The 21,890-nt window shown below is 37.3% G+C and overlaps 1 protein-coding gene across 3 annotated transcripts in view; it reads right to left on the bottom strand.

Annotated features, from left to right (window-relative positions):
* ATP13A4 (ATPase 13A4) overlaps positions 1-21,890 on the bottom strand; it is a 254,996-nt gene that overhangs the window by 172,204 nt on the left and 60,902 nt on the right. For all 3 annotated transcript variants that reach the window (XM_036348289.1, XM_036348287.1, XM_036348288.1), the window contains exons 8-13: positions 18,777-18,846; positions 10,892-11,026; positions 7,588-7,758; positions 6,567-6,724; positions 5,787-5,975; positions 3,290-3,351 (exon numbers count right to left, since the gene is read on the bottom strand). In XM_036348289.1, the coding sequence (XP_036204182.1) occupies positions 3,290-3,351; positions 5,787-5,975; positions 6,567-6,724; positions 7,588-7,758; positions 10,892-11,026; positions 18,777-18,846 (785 nt within the window). The remainder of the gene's footprint in view (positions 1-3,289; positions 3,352-5,786; positions 5,976-6,566; positions 6,725-7,587; positions 7,759-10,891; positions 11,027-18,776; positions 18,847-21,890) is intronic.

Below are 21,890 nucleotides of genomic sequence, written 5' to 3'. Positions count from 1 at the left end.
GGGAAAGGGCTTCAGCCCAATTCTCCATCCAAAATGGAGCTTCCAGAGGTGACTTTTTGGAAAGTAATTTAATGTGTTTTGTTACATTATATACCCACTCTCCAGCCACCCCAAATTAATAGTGCTTCATTTAGCCATCATCCTTACAAGAGTTCAGTGAAAATGAGAAAGGTCATTCAAGGTCTTTCCCTTACTCTTTCTCTGGTATGGATTTAATTCCAGAGGAATGAAAGGAACTAGAAGTATCACTTTTAATTCTAAGTACATCCACTCCTGCTCAAACTCTCAGACCACTTCATTTCCAACGCCGTGAGGCAGAACAGCTTTGCTCATGCTATGGCTATTTGTGTATCTCCTTCCTTAATCCTTTGGGGCAGGGCTATGCCTTCTGTATCTCTCCAACATGTTTGGCCAATATTAGACAGAAAACAAATGCATGAGTGAATAAATGAATGAGTAGCTACTGAAGATCTGAAGAGCATAATGGTAAAGAAATATAACCTAAAACTATTTTTAAAGGGATACTGCATCCCTCTCTTCCACCCTGGCATTTAGTGTATCCTATTGCAGTCATCGTCACCATCACTTCCTATAGAAAGTGGCTTCATCTAAAATCTGCTGAGATACAACTGCAATGTCAGGTGCAGTGTGCTGTCAGTAATTCAGGGTTGAAGTCATCAAGTTCAGACTCTGGCCCATTAGAGGACTGTCTTCTGCAACCTTGTTGTCAGTCCCTTCTTAAATGTGTAGCACCGTAGATGGTTCATTGAGCAACTCATCCTAGGAGGACTTCTGATAGCAGAAAGTGCTTCCTGAACATTGAGGCAAAACATGCTTCTTGGAGTCAGTCAGAGTCTACCTGTGCTCCAACTTCTGTGGACCAGCTCAGCTAGAGGTTCCTGTGTAAACCCTCCCTTCCTCTGAGTTTACAGAGGAACCTTGCGCTGTGCCTTTAATACAGTTTGCAGACCACTCACCTTTCTAGTTACTTTCTTAAGTTTTTATTTGTCATAGTTTGATTAAAATGTGGTCTTGAAGATCATATTATTACTTCTCATGATATGGACACTGCATTTCTTTAATGCCTTAGGTTGCTCTAGCCTTTTGTTTTCAAAAGTCTCCACATCACAATGTTAACTCATAATCCAGCCATATTTCTTATTGGCTTCCTCATCCAAGCTTCTCTAAGAGTTCAAAACCTCTCCAGTGATTACTGACCCTGTTGATCATAACTATTATTATATATCAGAGGATTAAGTTATCTTAGCAGTTTACAACAGACCCCTGGCATTTTGGTAAACATGTAAAAGGAAGAAGCCACCAGCAGTGTGATCAACGTGGACGCTTAAGCTCACACAAATCAGGGAAAATGAAATCTTATTTTTCATATGGCACACGCATTGTCATCAGTATGTAATTCTGAATTCCTGAGATTGGGCCAGACTCTGGTTTACACAACAAATAAATAGAACTCTTCTCTTATCTCTGTCTTTGTACTTTTATTTGAATGCTTGAGATTTTCAAACTCAGATAGCTCAGGTAGTGTGCCAAAAGTTCTTTAAGTATCCAGCCCTTTTTGGAAAAGCTAAGACTTATTATGACTCATCTTTTATTAGACGACATTTAATAGACTATAAGTTAGGGGTTAACTTCTTACCTAGGATTGAATCTGCTTTCTCTCATTTTATGAATTAAAGTTGGTAATTTTGTGTAATTTTAAATTGTTATTTAAGTCATTTGAAACCACCTTTCACCTTTTTGAAGGAAGGTGGGAATAAAGAGTAATGGGCTTATTAATCAATAGCTTAAATATTATATGAATTATTTTTATTTAAATTTGACAAGTTTTATTTAGAAATAAAAAGCTTAATAAATAAGTTTGATGTCAATTCAATAGGTAGAATAGCATTCAAAAGGTGGAACGCATTTAGTTAGTTTTGGATGAACAAACATATACTATGCATCTATTTGTGCACCTGGTATAGTGCTACAGCATAAGGAACACAAATATAAATAATAAAAATACTGCTCTCAAGATGTTCACACATTTTAATAAATGCATACACTTTTTGTTGAAGCTGAAACAGAAAAATATTAATGAACAAGGAGTCCAGGCATATATCCAAATCTATCTTCAAGGAAAATAAAAAGAACTTCAAAAATTTATACTAATAAGAGGCTTCTTCTGTAGACCAAGTACCAAGATCAATTTCTTTAACCCAGGAAACAGACTTGTTTATAAACACTTTATATTCATGTTTTAATATAAAAATGTATTACACACCTATAATTAAAATATTTTGTGGATAAATTGTATGTCGTCTGCATAATGCAGAAGAACTGCTATGAACCTTTTATGACTAAAATGCTTTGAGATTTAGTTTGTAAGTGAGAAATACCTTCATTTAAAAAAAGGGGGGGGGGGAATGTCGAATGTTTTTTGTTCACACTGGAAATAGCAGAGAAAAGCTGGAAGAGAAGTAACCCCAGGCATGGCCGCCAGGGGGCCTCAGGAAAGGTTATGCAAATCCCCGCTTGGAGCTGAAAACTGCCCAAATCTGAGGAGTTACGGGGCAGCCAAAACGTGGAATTCTCAGAACTAGAATACCAAGGAACATGAGTACACTGGCCCCAGCTCCACGGACGTTCCTTTTACTGAAATTCATTGTACAAAGGTGAACATGGTGTCCTTCCTCCGGGCACAGAAGAAGGCTTTGAAGGAGAGTGTCTTCGTATTGTCCAAACGAGGTACACTGGGCCAACTTCAGTCCCCTGACGAATACGCTGACTGCAAAGTACACTTTAGCAAGGATTTGAATGCAGTGTCAAAACTTCTTCTTCATCTCCTGGGTTTGTGTGCGGCATGCGGCAGGGGTTGGGACAGGGGCAAACATGGGTTTTAGCTCAAAATATTAGTGGAACCATTAAGAAGCAGCAGTTAAATGAAGCTATGCTGTCAACCACTGCTCACCAAAGCCAAAGCTAAATTGTCTCTATTGTTAATTTTCCTAGGAAAACAGAGTTCCAGGAAAAGAAAAACTTCAGTGCATTTAGTCCAAGGTACTGTGTGTGATAAAGGGATTCTATGGAAAGTCACCTCACAGGTGGCTTTTGTCCACCTTTATGCACTTCCCTCCTTAATTTCAAATGCATAAAAGAAACTGCAAAACTGTCATTCTCCAGAGCTCTTGAGGTCTTGCTTGCCAGCAACTGTTGTCAGTTTTGGCTCAAGTCACCACTTGTGAAAGTTCTCTACAGGTGTGGATGCTTTTATGTGGACAGTACTCACCCATTCTTACCGCAGGGCACGACTCCCCAGACATCCAAGCCCTCCCTTGTCAAGGTGCCTGTCTAAACAGAAACAAGCACTCAGTTTACTCTGAAGATCTAGCTCCCCATTGCAACGATGAATAAGGTTCGTCTTAATGGAATAACATATGCCACAAAATTTTATGGAGATCAGTACTTCCAGCAAGAACACAGTGAGGTGGGTATCGGGACTCCTGGGGGAAGCTTGGATGAACTCATCCCAGTTGTATGACCAGCAAGCACTTAATCTCTTTGCACTTTAGTGATCTCAGCAATAAAAGAAAGAAAGCCGGACCTGCCTTACATATTTCAGAGGCTTGTTCAGAGATTCTAAGGCCAGATTAAACAGATGGCAAAGTTCTTGGTAAGCCTACAAGAGCTAAAAAATGGTGAATCCCAGTTCTTATTGCAGAAGTTAAAAGTGTGTCATCAGAAATAAGTAATGAGAGTAGGAGAATTTTCTATTGTCCTAAAGAAATGGTTTGTTATTTGACACATACTTAGTTAAAAGGTGCTTGTTGGTACTTTTCTCGGTGTAGTGTAATGATGAAGAGTTTATCTGGGTTAAAAGACCAGCTGTGTGATCTAGGCAAATTACTGAATTTCTCTAAACATCAGAGCCCTTGCCTGTAACATGGTTATAATCATATAAAGTTGTTATGAAGATTAAATGAGATAATACAATAAAGTGCTTAATTTAATGTCTGGCATAGAGTAAGAGCTGATAATAACGATAATTACTCATAATAATTATTTATTTAACATTCAAATTCTTGTCACAATTATCTTCCCACCCCATTTCTTTTTCCAAGTCCAAGGATAATATGATTTCATAAATAGAACATCTTTCCTTATAATTCTAGTTTGATCACAAAATAATGCTGAAATAGTAGCAAGAGCCACATTAACCTTTTGTTCTTGGTAGATAGCTTGATAGTTCAACAATTAGATAATATAGCTCCCATCTCATTAATTTTCTGCTATCAAAAACCTTCAATGTACTGTTTATTGGGCACAGATTTATGTTTGGGACGGTGAATACAATTCTGGAGATGGGTGGTGGTGATGGTTGCATAATAATTTGAATGCACTTAAAGCCACTTAAGAAGGTTAAAATGGTAAATTTTATATTATGTATATTTTACCACAATAAAAAGAATAAGAAAAGGAAAGGCAACAATAAAAAATAAAAACCTTCAATGGCTTCCCACTGCCTAAAGAAATATTTCTTAGCCAGACATTCAAGGTTTATAACACCCTCTCCCATTACTAATGTCCTGCTCTGATCAAAACACATTTTATTGCTCTTCAGACTCTATGCCTTTGCCTATAATCTCCTGCTTATAATAGCTTTGTCTTGTACATATTTTAAGTATTTTTGTAGTGTTTGACATCTAAAAAAATATTTCTAGCTGAAAAGAGACTACCTCCCTGGGGCTGGCAATTACTAGTAGAAGAGACAGCATGGAACTCAGGCAAGAGCACATATTTGCTATGCAAACTAGCCATTGGGTAGCCAAGCCTCTCCTCTCTCTGTCACCCTCCCCAGGAGACAATATTCCTCTTCCTTACTCATCCCAGGGCCAGGTATCAGACAACTAAGGAGCATCTCTACACCCTAAAGCTCACCAGAACCACTCAAACTAGCCAATCATGGGTTGTTTACCCTGCCTTGTCTTGCATTTCCTGCAAAAACCCCAATAAAGGCCACCCCAATAAACCCCAATAAAGGATGAGGGCCTAAGCACTCCCCTCACTCCTGCTTTGCTTCCTGATCCAAACCTGGCATGCTTCCTGTGACCTTGCCTGGTGAGCTATGCATCTTCCTTCCAGAGGGAATGTGAATAACATTGACCTTTCCCTGTCATCACTCAGTCACCTTATAAATTAAAACCCAGGCACAAAACCACCTTTCAATTCCACCCTCTCACAGCTTCCATCTTTACTCCAGCATATGTGTATACAGACTAGAAGAATACCTTCAAGAGAAGGTAGAATAAGAAGCTGGCTGGGAGTAACTGCCATATAATCAAGGATAACTTTAAATAAAGTCTTCCTTTTTCATTCGTTCATTCATTCATTCACTCACTCATTCATTCAATAAGCATTTATTGAATACTGACTATGCCAAGCAATATTCTTAACATTAGGGATACAATAGTAATCACAGTAAAAGATTTAAATTTTATTCTCTGGGGGTTTGGGTGATAGACAGAATGCTATTTTAATTAATTGTGTTTCATAGACCATTGTAGATGGAAGGATCCTAAAAGATTCTCTAATCCAGTAACTACTGTCCCTTCTCTATAATCTGAGGGCTCACGAGATGTTTCTTTCCTGGGTCACACAGCCAACCAGGGATAAAGTGAAGTCCGATACCCACATCCTGTTTCCTGACTCATGAGAGTGTAGCACGCTTATACAGGATGACAATGATGATTACAATGGGGGTGAGAATGAAGATGAAACACACATACCTTGTCAAAGCAGACAAGGTTTAATTGCCCACATACATTGATCCTCTGGGGACTGATGCAAAAGATGCCTCTCTTCTTTAGCCTCTTCTGGGCATAGATAATGCCTGTGGTCAGGGCGGCAGGTAGAGCAGGAGGAACTGCAATTGTGATGACATCCAGGGCTTTCCTCACCACCTCCCCGGGAGCTTCCTGGAAGATACCTCACTGTCACTATCACAAATAAACCGATCACAAAAAGCTTTGTGCAAATGACTTTTTCCTTCTTTTTGTTTATTTATCTAGATTAAATTTCTAGAAATAAGCAAGTCAAGCATGGGTCACAGGGTACAAACATATTTTAGTTCTCAATACATTTTGCCAAAGTGCAATGAAAAAGGCTTGTAATAATTCATATGCTACCAGCAGGCAACCATGGGACAATTTTCCATGTGCCCTCACCAACATTGAATATCTGCGTTCTGATTAAAATTTTTTATTTCATAGCTACTAAATATTACGTTATTGCAATAAATATATTCTCAGATTGAAAATAATATAAGGAAATATTGTGCAAAAGTAGAAGCATGCTGATATCTCAATAAGCAAAATGTTTTATCCCATTAGATTGAATTGTTATTATGGACCTTGGTGATCAATTGCTTATGTTGGAGAGCCTGGGAGTACATAGGTCAGTTTCAGTGCTTTGTTTTCCATGTTTGTAATCCCTAGATTAAGGTCAACATGTAGAGTATAAAACAGACATGGGTGAGTGTGTGTTTGTCTGCAACAAAGGCAGCTTACCCCGCTGAGCACGTAGACACATAAAGTATAGATCATCCCAATGGTGGCGGTCGCTACGAGGCACAGGAGGAACCTGATGGCATCCCTGTAGAGCTTGAAGTTCATTGGCTTGGGATACAAGATGGATCTCACGAGGTCCCCCTTTGCAGTGTTGAATCCTGAGCAATAAACACACACCCCACCCTCTCAGGATGACAAATCCTACGCTGGTGCTCTTCCAAGCTCAATCCAACATTGCCTTTGTCTTCTCTAGAGACATTTAAACGGCGTTTAAACCCAAGTGCAATTAAAGGATAATTGGAAAATATGTAAGTGCTAGGATGGAAATACCTTATCTATTTCAGAGCCTATTACTCTGACCTTCCTTCCCTCTACTTTCAATTCCATGCATCCCAGAGACAGGGAAGCACTATACTAGGGGCAGAGCACAGCTTTTCCAAAGGCAGCTTCCTTTTAAGGAAACGACTCGTGAGAATGCATGCACACACACACACATACTCACTCTCTCTCTTTCACACACACACACACACACACACACACACACACACACACGTCACTTGAATTTAAACTAACTGGCCCAGTAAATACTGACGAATTCAATTTCTATTACTTTTGGATGTCAAATTTACTGTTTCTAGTCCTGCCTAGAAAGAACTCAGGATTTGAGGTTAAAAGACCTGAGTTCTGGGTCTAGCTCAGCCAGTTCCTGGCTGTATGGTTTGTGAAAGCCTGCTTGAGTTGTGTAGGTCCCAGATGATTCATGTAGGCGTCTTTGTTTTGCAAGTACTATATATGCAAGTAGTTTATAAACTACAAAGCACATAAATAGTAATATGATCATCAGTACTATTATTATTAAAAGGTGTATGCCATAGTTCAATTCACATTTAAAATATATAAATTTAGTATAGTTGGTTTGTTATCTAAAGACTGCTCCATACCTAATAAATTAGACATTAAATAAACTGAACAACAGCATGTAATTAAAATAACAAAATGGAAGGAAGAGATGCTGACTAACCAGTCTGCAGTACCACGGCTCTCACAGTCCTGGAGCAAGCGCCCTTGGCCTGGATAACCTCTGTGCCACAGAAGAGGATGTGCCGTTTGTAATCCGCTTCACTCTGTGTTTTCCAGGGCACAGAGCCATCCACCTTAGGTAATGGAGTCTTAGTGACTGGGATACTTTCTCCTACAGAAAACAAGCCATGCAATTTGTGAGGCAAGATGCCCTCACTCATCTAAATCATGTGTGCACAGACATATCCTATAGTAGATGTTCGTTGGGAGCCTGCCATGGGGCAGGGACAACCCTAGACACAGGAAATACAAGGGGAAACATAGTGCTTATTTAAGAGGTCCATAGTCCGGAGAGGAATACAGACATATAACAAACAAATATAATGCCATGTTATAATTACTGTGAGTACTAGAAAACCAAACATGGAGGCTGAAATAGGCAGGAAATAACCATGTAGGGAATACCAAAATGTGCAGTTTAGAATGTGGGGGTATTGGGAATAAAGGGCCATGAGACCTATGAAGGGCCCTAAGTGCATGTTTCATTCTGGTGTGTGTGTGTGTGTGTGTGTGTGTGTGTGTGTGTGTGTGTGTGTTTCCATAGGCTCTACTGGCAGAAAGGGAATGCGGAGATGTTTAATTGTTTTATTAGATTAGAGGCTGGACATTGAGTTGGAAAATGATCACAAGAATCCCCACTGGAGAACCTGAGGTTTGAAATATGGCAGTTGGCAGTGGGAGTAGAAAGGAAGTGCTGGATTTGAGAAATAAGGAAGTAAGAAGCTACAAAACTTGGGAAATCCTATATAATAAAAGCCTAATATGCTGTGTCTGGTCATCTGGTCATCAATTCAACCAATCAAAGTGTAATATGCTAATGATATGCTAAGGCCACTCAACTGCTTGGTATGATGTGAACTGACCACCTGGGGGCAGATGCTCTTACCTGTGGTTAGCTTACTGCTGGGTTCCGGCTGATCAGGACTGAGTGAGATGGGCTGGACACACCCTGGAGCCCTCTCAAAGTCTCTTCCTGGCTGGCCAACCTTTCGCATCTCTCCCTGGCCCTGATCATGCACCAGTGGGGTCCCTTGGCCTAGCTTGTGCCCTCTTGCAATCCAGGACCCCTTGGGGGATGTCGGAGAGCCAGTTTCAGCCCCATCCTGCTCAATGCAGGAGCTTCCCCCTGGTGGTCAGTGCACTCCCACAGGGGGAGCACCGCTCAACCAGAAGCCAAGCTCATGGCTGGCGAATGCAGTGGTGGTGATGGGAGCCTCTCCCGCCTCTACAGGGGCACTAAGGATGTCTGACTGACCGCTTAGGCCCACTCCCCCAAGGGCTCCTGGACTGCAAGAGAGCATAGGCTGGGCTGAGGGACCACCCAACTGAGTGCACGAATTTCATTCACCAGGCCTCTAGTATTTTTATATTGGCAGTTTGGAGGGACAGAGGAATTGAAAGTGGCTTCCTGGTGTCTGACTTTGGAGAATGAGCAGAGGGTGCTATTACTTATCAATATAGGAATTATAGGAGGAAGGAGGAATTGCCTTTGATCACCTTGAGTTGTAGAGGCCTGTGTAACAACCATGTTGAGATGTCTTGTAGCTGGTTAGAAACTTATTTGGGTCTAGAGCTCAGAGGAGAGGGTTAAAGGAAGATTTTAGTCAGAGTTCATCACCTTAGAGGTGATATGAAGGTGATGAGAAGACCTCTAAGGGACTGAGTGTAAGGTAAGAAGAGAAAAGGACCAGGACATAGCAGCAACAATCAAAGAGATGGGGGAAGAGGAACAGCACAAGAAGCTGACTGGCTTGGTTGGTGGTAGAAGAACTCAGAGAGACAGCGTTGCCTTGGAAAGTTAGGGAAAAGAGAATTTTCAGAAGAAAGAGATGGTGAGAATAGTCAAAACCAGCAGAGAGGTCAATAAAAAGAGAAATTTAAAGAATCCATTGGATCCTGCCAGCATGGCTCAGTGGTTGAGCATTGACCTATAAACCAAGAGGTCATGGTTCAATTCCTTGTCAGGGGACATGCCCAGGTTATGAGTTCAATCCCCAGTGGAGGATGTGCAGGAGGCAGCTGATCAATGATTCTCCTCATCATTGATGTTTTTTTCTCTCTCCCTCTTCCTTCCTCTCTGAAATCATTTATATATATAAATTTTTTTAAAGAATCCATTGGATTTGGCAATTGATACATTAGTGACTTTGGCCAGTGAAGGGAGAGTGGCAGGTTGCAGTGGGTTGAAGTGCAAACACGGGAGGTAAATGAAGTTGTGAAAGTAGTGATGGCTTCTGAGGAACAAAGCTTGTAAAACTTCCACTGGTGATGCTGAGTGCGCAGTATAAAGTCAGACACATGTTCCTGTGTTCTAGGGCCACTTGGCATTGCAAAAGTCTGAGCACTAAGGGGTGTTTATAAATGTATGGATTCCTTAGGAAAAGGAAACAGACCTGCCATGTTTTCTTTGCTTTTTTTGTTTGTTTCAGTTATTTCACATAGGAATGAGGTGTGTGTTCGTTTCCATTTCAGGCCTTCCTGACAAATGGATTTGACTTGGACTTTAATGGGAACCAAGGATGTCAGTGTGTATTCGCAGCCTCCCGTTTAGTCTCCGAAAGACTTTATGATTCTTCTTTATCTGACAGAAATATTGACACACCACCTCTGTGTGTCCATATGTGACTCTGCATATGTGAGTGAGAATCCAAAGCACTGCGACCTTGAGCAAGTTTCTTCTCCTCTCTGGACCTCAGTTTTCTTATCAATGAGATGCAATGACCTCTAGGGACCTGCCCAGCTCCAGCATGCTATTTACAAACGAACTCCAGTTAGTCCCAAATACCCAGGTTTGCCAAGTCCTGCATCATGAACTTTTTCAACATTTTCAAGCCAAGCTCAGAAGAGCTTGCACTTAAGTCTGGTGGGTTTCAGGATGTGCTTAAATGTTTTTAAACCCTCCAAGTTTATCTGAAGAAACATTTTATATAAAAATACTAAATATAAGAACCACAGATAATTCTGAAACGTCTAATGATCTCTACAATATTTTAAAGTAAATGACAGGGTTGTAAGAACCCTTGGTTCAAGAAGGAAATGCTCAGGGCTCAAAAAGTGACCGCCTTATGAAAATCAGTACACAGAAAGCAGCTTTGAATTGAACTCTCGGATACATCCAGGGCAGAACTGCTCATGAGATTTGTGGGGATGGGGAGGGCCCACAGCTGCCCCACACTTTGCCCTTGTCATTCAGGTACAGGAGCCTGGGAGCACTGGGGAAGCTGAAGACGGAGACAGAACCACACCTGTCAGCATGCCTTCATTCACCACACAGCTGCCGTCAAGCAGAATGGCATCACATGGCATTTGCACTCTGTTCCCTGTCAAAATTAATAGATCTCCGGGGACGAGAAAGCGTGATTCCAGCTCTTCGACTCCAGCTGAAAGTGTGAGAAGACAGAGTCGAGTCAGTTCTTTTTCCCACAAAAACATAGTCCAACGTCTGCCTAAATTAGAAACCAATTAAGAAAGCAATCAGAGCACTTTTTTTAAAAAAATATATTTTATTGATTTTTTACAGAGAGGAAGGGAGAGAGATAGAGAGTTAGAAACATCGATGAGAGAGAAACATCTATCAGCTGCCTCCTGCACATCTCCTACTGGGGATGTGCCCGCAACCCAGGTACATGCCCTTGACCGGAATCGAACCTGGGACCTTTTAGTCCACAGACAGACGCTCTATCCACTGAGCCAAACCGGTTTCAGCAGAGCACTTTTTAAGAAGTTATTCTTCAACATTGATTTAAAAATCCAGAAACAATAAAGAAAAAGGCAATACATTCAATTACAAAAATAAATAAAAAACCTTTGTGAGGCAAAAAAAAATAAAGAAAGAAAGAAATAATGAATGAGAATTTCAGAAAACATGTTTGAAACTTAAAGTATAGACAAAGATTAATATTCCTAATACATAGAATTCCTTTTAAAAAAAAGAGATGTATAGCAAAATTGATAGAAGATGTTAACAGATAGTCCCCCCTCCACCACACACATACACACAGAAATTGTAAGGAGCATGTTAAACATTTGAAAAGGTGCTCATTCTTACTCATAATAAGAAAAGTGAAAATTTCTTCCTTCTTTCCTTCCTGCTTTCCTGCCTTCCTTTACTTCTTTCTTCCCTTATTTAGTCCCAAAGCTATAAGGGCTTAAGCAAGATAGGTACCCATCCAGGAGTCTGGGTGAGGGGGGAATGAGGGTGGTAGCTTATGTGGATGTTGGAACCTGAGAAGGATGGCTTGGTGCAGGGTGTCAGAGCCCGTGTAGGAAGAAAAGGGTCCCCATAATGGCAGTGGCCTGGTGACAGATATTGAAGTCCTAGCATGCGAGTGTGGGGGGACATCAGCAGTGACTGATGATGCGTTACATCCAGGTGAGACTGACACAATAATTAGATATAAAGAGCCTTGTAGGAGGCAGATTTCTCACTGAGGCAAGGAAGTTATAAATATAACCAGAATGAACTCTGTGGTCTCCATAGAATTGAAGGCAACAGTGTAAATTGATGGTTTTCAATAGACAGATGGAGAAGTAATATGGATGTAAATGGCAATCCATTAATGTAGAAGGAAAGATAAAATTAGAAAATCACCATTTAATTATTGAAGCAATATTTAATCTAGCCAAGGGACATCAATGGATACTAGAACTAGTGGGTGAAAATTTGATGAGGATGATATATAGCCTCAAAGTATCTCTTAATAAAATAACTACTAATTACAAAGAGAAAAAAGTAAATTTACAATAGAAAAACCTGGCAGACACCATTTAATTAAGTAATCCACACTAATTTCAGTAGTAATAGGACAAATTTAAAGTATGTACCACATGAAAAGAAGCCGTGAGAACTCAGCATTATTTCTGTAACGTACCAGCTAAAAAATGCATAACCTGAATTTAACTATGGGGGAACATCAAACAAATCCACATTGAGGGACATTCTACAAAATAACCAGATCAAAGAGTCAAGGTCCAAGAAAAAGTGAAGAAGATTAAAGAGATATTGCAAATAACACTATTGCGCACTCACAAGTCCTTTCCTATAAAGAACAAGAAACCATTGGAGCAATTTGACTAGGTCTGAGCATTTGTTGGTATTAATATGTCAATGTTCATTTTCTGTTATTAATGTTTATACTGTCATTTATATTGAAGAATGTCCTGATTTGTAAGAAACATGCACTAAATATGGAGGGTTATGGAGCCACATGTCAGCAACTTCTCAAATGGCTCAGGAAAAAAGGTAATATGGCCTATTCTTGCAACAACTCCATAAGTTTTAAATTATTTCTTAAAGAAAAAAATGAGAAATATATATGACATCACATTGTTCACCTATCTGATTAGAAAAGTCTAAATGTTTGCCAGTATATTCTGTTGGCAAGACTGCAAGGAAACAGGCACTTTCACACATTTCTGGTGCAAATGCAAATTGGTACAAAGTCTAACGAAAGAAACTTGGCAATATCTATCTCTTTAAAGTGAAAATGCATTTATTCTATAACTCAGCAATTTTACTTCTATACCAAAGATAGACTGGCAAAGCTATGAACAGACCAAAAAAATGTATGAAAAGGCATATGCACAAGGCTTTTTTTAATTACAGCACTGTTTGGCATAGTAACAAACTGAAAAAAATAATCCTTCAACGGAGAACTGAAGGAGTAAACAATGACTCCTCCACACAAGACAGTATTAAGCAGCTGAAACAATGAATGAAGAATCTCTACATCTCTTTCTGTGAAAGGGTTTCTGGGAAACATAGTTAAGTATGTAAAATGTACGTATCAGGAAATATAAATTAAGTGCGTATGTTACACTCCTGTTATCTAAAATCAGCAGCATAAACATGTGTCCTATTATTCTGTAAATATACTATATAGCTCTAAATATTATGAATGTAAGAATAAGCCAAACAAAAGCAAAAATGATAACTATAGAGAGAATGACTATATAAGGTAGAGGGAAAAGGGATTGGAGTCATATTGTTGCTGGGTGTTTTGGTTTGTTATTTTGAGATTATTATGCATAACAAGATAAAGCAAATGAGTAATTTGTTGTTGTCACTGAGAATCCTGACTTTAGGTATGGAGAAGGAGAGACAATAGCACAATTAACAAGGGTAAATAAAAAATCCATGTTTCTAAACATGAATTGGAACTGTCAGTATGAACTCCATAATGTATTTTACCTTTATATTATTTCCTAGGTATGCCTTCTGAAAAGGCCTAGTAACACCATAGAAATGAGCACTCCTTATGCTCTGATTGAGGCCTCTAAGTACCATACCTAAGGGCTCCTTGGAAAAATGGGTATGTCTCAGTTTGGAGCAGGAAGTATTCAAAATGAGTTTGGAATACCTTGTTATACCAGAAATCATTAAAACATCCAAAGACTACAGGATCATGTCAAAGGAACTTAAGAGCCAACCTGAAGAGGCTCTGAATGGCCAAAAAAAGGGACAATTTGAATAAGAATAAAAACTGCAATGGATGAAATGTATCAACCATGTTTAACCTTGTATATTCACGACACTAAAAGAAAAAAACAAACAAACAAAAAAAAACACCTTTGAAAATGCTAGATTAACCCATTCTTTTAAAGGCTGATAAATAATGAGGAATAGCCTTTTTATACTATGTACTTTCTTAAACTGTATCTCCAGATAATGAAATAGTTTTTTAGACTACTAGTATTTACAGAAATATTCCACCAAATATATAAAAATGGCTTGATAGAAGTAGAAATTTGAAATTCCTAATGAAATAATAAATCTAGATCATGAGCATTTATGTCTACTAAATCACAAAAAGAAGACATCAGATACTATGTACCTCTCAAGAAGTACACAATGGTAACTAAGAAGCATTCTTGCCAAAATACAAGCCTTAGATCTGACTACCAATTTATAGGAAATACAAGGAGTAGAAAATTATGTTAAATAATTCCATGAGTATGCAACTAATATAATCTGAACTGTGGAAACCATGCGATGAAACACTTATTTTTTTTATCAAAAGATATGCATGGAAAGAATATTTGACTTTGGGTAATGGGATCACAATGCAACATACAGATAATGTATCATAGAATTGTACATTTAAAACCTATATAATTTCATTTACCAATGTCACCTAATAAATATAATTTTCAAAAATTGCAAGAAAAAATAAGGTATAGAAGAGAGAAAGCATGGATCAAAATACACTTGAGACTTATCAACCAACTGCAGTTTATGGACTTTATTTAGATTCTGATTTGAAAATGTATAGACTATATATCATATATATCATAAGTAATAATGTGCATGCACACACACATACACACTTCTGACTCAATTGATAAATTTCAACACTGCCTGTATAGTTGATGATTTTTTAAACTATGAGAGTATTATTTTAGATGTGCTAAAGGAACTGAAAGGAAGTCTTTACCTTTTAGGTATATATTAAAATGTTTTTTAATGAAATGATATGGCAGCTGGAATAGTTCAAAAATAATCCAAGGAGAAGGAGGAAGTAGAAGAGCAGAAAAGAAGATTCAATGAGTTGATAATCATTGAATCTGGGTGACAGGTACGTGGGGTTTCACTAGCATAGTCTCTGCATTGTTGTATATGTTCAAAATATTTTGTTATAGAAAATTAAGAGAAGAAGATGCCCAGGACATTTTTTAAAAGGTAAAGGTTCGTTTTCAGCCAAGATGTAACATAAAGGTCCAGCTTTATCTGCCCACCTGAAAAAAGCCATACAAAATATATGAAACAATGGTATTGACACTGAACAAAAGCAAAAAGAGAGAGAGAGAGAGAGAGAGAGAGAGAGAGAGAGAGAGAGAGAGAGAGAGAGAGAGAATGAAGAAAGAAAGAAAGAAAGAAAGAAAGAAAGAAAGAAAGAAAGAAAGAAAGAAAGAAAGAAAGAAAGAAAAAGGAAACAAATAAAAGCGCCCTATAATTGTTCACTTTACTACCTTTAGAGAGTTTCCAGGCCACTATGGAGGGAGGAGGAACCCAGATTATGTTCAGAGGATACTTGAGTTCAGTACAGAGATAAAAGTCTATGGGGGGCAAGGGACCTAAATAGGCACTTTTCAAAAGAGGACATACAGAGGCCAAGAGACATATGAAAACATGCTCAAAGTCACTAATCATCCGAGAGATGCAAATCAAAATGACAATGAGGTACCATCTCACACCTGTCAGAATGGCTATTGTCAACAAATCAACAAATGACAAGTGCTGGCGAGGATGCAGAGAAAAAGGAACCCTCATGCACTGCTGGTGGGAATGCAAACTGGTGCAGCCACTGTGGAGAACAGTATGGAGTTTCTCCAAAAAACTAAAAATGAAACTCCCATTTGACCCAATAATCCCTCTTCTAGGACTCTATCCCAAGAAACCAGAAACGCCAATCAGAAAGGATATGTGCACCCCTATGTACATAGCAGCACAATTTACCATAGCTAAGATTTAGAAACAGCCTAAGTGCCCATCAGCAGATGAGTGGATTAGAAAATTGGTATATCTAGACAATGGAATACTATGCTGCTATAAAAATGAAGGAACTCCTCTCATTTACAACAGCATGGACGGACCTGGAGAGCATTATGCTAAGCAAAATCAGCCAGTCGGAGAATGATAAATATCACATGATCTCACTCATTTGTGGAATATAATGAACAACATAAAGTAATGAACAAAAACAGATCCAGAGACAGAGAAGCATTGATCAGACTGTCAAACCTCAAAGGGAAGGGAGGGGAGGGTGGTAGGAAGTGGGAGAGATCAACCAAAGGACTTGTATGGGTGCATATAAGCATAACCAACAGACACTAAGGGACTGGGGGAAAATTGGGGGGATAAGGACACATATGTAATACCTTAATCAATAAAGAAAAAAATAATAAATAAAAAAATTTAAAAGTCTATGGAAATTAAGGTGGTTTGAGTTCACAGCCCAGAGTATTAGAGAAGAGACAACTGCCCAGAAGAGAGCCACAAAGACCTGCAGAGGATCCTCCTTTAGTATTTAGCAGACTAGTAATCAACACACATATGTAAGGAAACTATTGGCACAGGAACAATTGGATACTTGCATTTAAAAATATCATTTATAACAGCATCAAAATATAAAATACTTAAGAATAAATCTGGAAAAAGAGTGTGAAAGACCCATACACTGAAACCTGAAAAATACTAAGAGAAAGCACAGAAGACCTAAATAAATAGGGAGATGTACCATGTCCATGGACCACAAGACCCAAATTTGTGAGTAAGTCAATTTTCCACAAATTAATCTACAGATTCAACAGAATTCCAATAAAAAAATCTCAGCATGTGTTTGTTGTGGGTTTTGTTTTGTTTTGTTTTTTGGTAGAAATTGATAAGTTGTTTCTAAAAGTCATATGGAAATGCAAAGGGCCCAATATTGCCAAAAACAACACTGAAAAAAGAATAACAAAACTCTAGGACTAACATTATTCTATATCAAGACTTATTATAAAGCTACACTGTGTGGAATTGGTATAAAGACAGACAAATAGATCAGTAGAATAGAATGAAACCATGAATAAATCCACCTATGCATAAGCAACTGATTTTTGACAAAACTGCAAAGACAATTCATTTGAGAAAGAATAGTCTTTACAACAAATGGTGTTGGAACACTTGGATATCTGTTTGTAAAAAATGAACTTCAATTACAAAAACTCAAAATACAATATATACCTAAATGTAAAACCTAAAACTATAAAACTTCTAGAAGGCAACATAGGAAATCTTTGGATTACATAAAGATGTCTTAGCTATGAGACAGAAAGCATGATCCACAAAAGAAAAAATTAATAAGCTTGACTTTAACAAAAGTAAAAGATCTAGAAGTAACAAATAAGCACCTGAAAAGGTGTTCAATGCCATTAGTCAATTAGGAAAATGCAAAGTAGAGCAACAATGAAATATAACTCATAATTGTAAAAAATGGCTAAGGTTAAAAAGACTGATATATCAAGTGTTGGCAAATGTAGAATCTAATGAACAAAATGAACTAACAAGCAAAATAATTCAGACTCAGAGATAGAGAACAGGCTGACAGCCATTATGGTGGGGGGTTGAAGAGGAGCTGGGTAGGTGGGATGGAGAGATTGAGTAAAAAATAGAAAACCTCACGGACACTGACAACAGTGTGGTGATTATAGGAGGTAGGGGAGGTGGAGGAGTGTATAGTGTATGGTGGGGACAAATGGTGATGAAAGGAGACTTGACTTGGGGTGGTAAACACACAATACAGAGCACAGATGATGTGTTGTGGAAAAAAATGTAGAGCAACTGGAATTCTCAGTCATTGCTGGTGGGCATATAAAATAGCACAGCCACTTTGGAAAATGTTTGGCATTTTCTTTGAAAGTTAAACATTTTCTACCACATGATCCAGCCATTTTACAGTGAGGTATTTCCCCATAAAAAAAAAAAAGAAAGTTTATGTCCATACAAAGATTTGAACCCAAATGTTCATTGTGGCAGTATTTGTAATAGCCCCAAACTGGAAACAACCCAAATTTTCATCAACAGGTGAATGGATGAACAAATTCATACAGTGGGATTCTACTCAGGGGTGAAAAAAAAAAGAACTATTGATATACTTAGCAAAATGGATGAATTTCAAAATATCTATAAACTTTAATCCCCCCAAAATTAACCCAAAATATATTTTGAAAGACAAAAAAACACGTACTGTGCAATACCATTTATATAAATTCTAAACTTGAAAGTTGCTTGCCTGAGCTTAGGGATAGGCAGAAAGAAGTTGAGAGAGAAGATTACAAACAGGCACAACGCAACTTTAGGGGGTAATAAATAGTCATTATTGTTATCTTGGTGATAATTTCATGTTAACATGTACATATGTCAAAACTATCAAATTGAATAGTTTATGTTCATTTTATTCTGTATCAGTTTTATCTCAAAAAAAGTTGTTTGTTTAAGGTGAAAAGATCTCCAGTCTCCCCTCTCTTTAGGTAAATCCACAGAAGGAGATAAAAAAAAAAAAAAAGTAGTAGGAACCATCAGAAATACAAATTTCAATACTTTTCTGATTACATTTGGACAGCACATACATCTAAAATAGTGGGACTTACCTTTTCTCCCACATACAGGGACTGTAATGTTATTATGTGACTCAACTAGATGGTAGAGCTTTACAGATTGCTGAAAAGGAGGGAAAATAGAAAAGGTTTATTTATTTGAGAATAGGTCCCAGGTATTACTCAGTGAAGTATTTGCCTTCTTTAAAGATGGAGCACTATCTTGTGGCCAACTGAAAGTACTGGCTAAAAACAAGACTGAGTAGCTTGTTACACAATTAGTAAAGCATTCAACTATCTTCTTCACTCAGCAATGAGAAGTGCATATTCTCCAGCATAAAGGAATTTCCCAGCATGCTCTTCCATTCAAAGGAGATTTTGATATCCATAAATTCCTATTTACTTTTTTAAGTAGATAAATAATATCTAGAACTTTGATCATTCAGATATACATTTAGTATACTAAAGAATTATTTCGATTTTGGGACATCCTGTATCAGAGTTCTTAATCTATAACTTTATAAGGAATTTGGTTGTTCCTACTATTTGCTTGTAGTATTTATTGTTCTAATATATTAACTATATGGTATATTAAGAGTGAATCAATAAAAGATAACAAGAAAAATATAATAAAATTATATTTTATTTTACATTTTATGTAAATTATATTTACATAAAATATAATAAAATTATATTTTATTTTACATTTATTAAACAACTTTGTGTGAAAAAACTTTTATCTGGTTCTGGGGGTGGGAGGGTTAAAGGAGCCCATCATTTAGTGTGAGTTTTTATTCTGATTTTGTCATTTAAGAAACTCTCTAAATCTACTAGCTTCAAATCATTTACAAATTCGATTAATATATCTTAAGAATGGTTAATAGAATAGGTAAGGTCAAAGACAGAGTGTTCTGTTATTAACTCACTTTTACTTATTCATACATTCACTCAACATTTGTTGAACAACCTTTATGCCCCCCAGAACTATGTTAACAGTTGGGAATAATATGAACGGTCAACAACAACAAAATTTGGTTCTTATCATCAAGCAATTTACCACCTAATGGGAGAAATACATTTAATTAAATAATCATATATATTAATATATCATTACAATCAGTAGTAAGAGGCAAAAAACATAAGGTGCTTTTGGAGCATATACAGCCAGTGGAATTGGCAGAAATATTTCTTGAAGAAGTGATATTGAATGAAATAGATTGTGGGATATGAGTTTGGAACTCAAAAGAGGTATTTGGACTTGAGATATATATAAAATTAGAAGTCATTTAGCATATGCCTTTAGAAGTTATTGATATATGCAGCTATAAAAATGATGAAAAATCTCTCAGTGTACTCATATGAAAACACCCTCATCACATATTATTAATAATAATAAAGCTATGTAGACAATAATATAATTATGCTACCTTTGCATAAGAAAGAAAGAAAGAAAAAAAAAATATATATATATATATATATTTACTCAAATTGCCTAAAACAATTTTTGGAAGAATGCACAAGAAACTAATACAAGTGATTGAACAAGTGGAGGGGGAGCAGAAGATGGAACACACACATGGTATACAAGATGGTGTATGTGTTGTATACATTTTCATATTGTTCTTATTTTTAGACACCCATTATTTTAAAAGGTCAGGTAGGGGAGGATAAACTATAAATGAGAATGGAAAAGAGCAGCTAGGGAGCATGGAGAGTGGGTTGTCTATGAAACCAAAGGAAAAGAGTACTTGGTAAAGAAGCACTGGAGCCATTAACTATGTCAAATGCAACTGAGAGGCTGAGTGAAATCTGTACTGGAAATAAAAGGATCCACTGTGGGAAGGAGACCATAAAATCAGCAAAAGACCAATAAGCACCAAATTAATGTAGCACAAGAATACAGTTCATAGTAAAAGAAACAAACAGCTTAAAACATGAACAAGTGCTCCACTCAGTGGAAAACATACTATTAAATTTATTGGATTCTATTTTTGTTTATATTGGCAAAGCTAAGGAAAACACTCATCTACTGTTGGGAGGAGTGTAAATTGTTATTACTTGGGTAAGTGGCATTTGGCCAATATTTATTAAAATACTATACCTAGCTCATGATTAAGTAATTCCAATTACATAAGTTTTATATCTTCATATCAATATAGATATAGATAATTATACATATATCTGTTATGACATATGTATTAATATGTGATATAAATTACAGACTTGTAATTTATATATACTTATAAATATACAGGTATGTGGGTGTGTGAAAAGATTTATGTGCGAGAATCATCATTGTGGCATTGTTTTAATAGTAAAAGACTAGAAACAACCTAACATCTATTAATGTAAACCTGGTTTAAAAATTATGGTACATCTAGAGAAAACATATTTGTGCAGATATGAAAAGATATTCAAGATTTATTCAGGGAAAATATGAAAGTACGTGAATGACAGTATACATATAATGTACTTCCATTTGTGTAAAACAAGTTAATGCATATGTGTATAATATTGCTGAAAATATATAGAACATCTGGTTCCAGTAGATGCCTCTTGAAAGGTAACGTGGACAGTGGGAGAACTAAAGTGGGAGAACTAAAGTGGGAGAAATATTTACTTTTCATTTATACTGTTTGAAATTTTTATTATATCGATATATATTACTCTTTCTATTAAGAAAAAATAGCTAAAAATTACTTTTTGAAAGAATTAAAACTACCTTAATTTTAAGGCCTTAAGATCATAGTGGTGACCTTAACTGCCGGGAGCCGGTCCATCCTTGCTGTTTCAAAGGACCTGGCATATATGGCATACTGTTCTTAATATGTTTGCTCACCTTCTTGGCACTATGTGTTTTAACCAAGGTCTCCTCTCTGAGAAAGTTGTTTCCCCAGGTAGGGATTTTCCCCTGAAGTTAGGGAGGGAATAAAACCCCTCAACTAAGTGCCAGGCGGGTAATTAATCACTTTAACTACGAACAATCATGCTTAAGCTACATAATCTTTACTTCCTGGAATGGAGATAAGAAACGCCCTAACCTTTGTAATAGAGATTGATAGGATTGAATCAACTGGTATAAATACAGATGTAACAAGACAGCAATACACAGAACTTAGAACACAGAACTTAGAAGACAGAACTTAGAAGACAGGACTTAGAAGACAG

The sequence above is a fragment of the Myotis myotis genome, unplaced genomic scaffold (assembly GCF_014108235.1).
Source record: "Myotis myotis isolate mMyoMyo1 unplaced genomic scaffold, mMyoMyo1.p scaffold_m19_p_2, whole genome shotgun sequence".
Lineage (NCBI taxonomy): Eukaryota > Metazoa > Chordata > Mammalia > Chiroptera > Vespertilionidae > Myotis > Myotis myotis.
The sequence above is the reverse complement of the archived record's forward strand: the minus strand, read 5'-3'. Positions and strand labels throughout refer to the sequence as shown.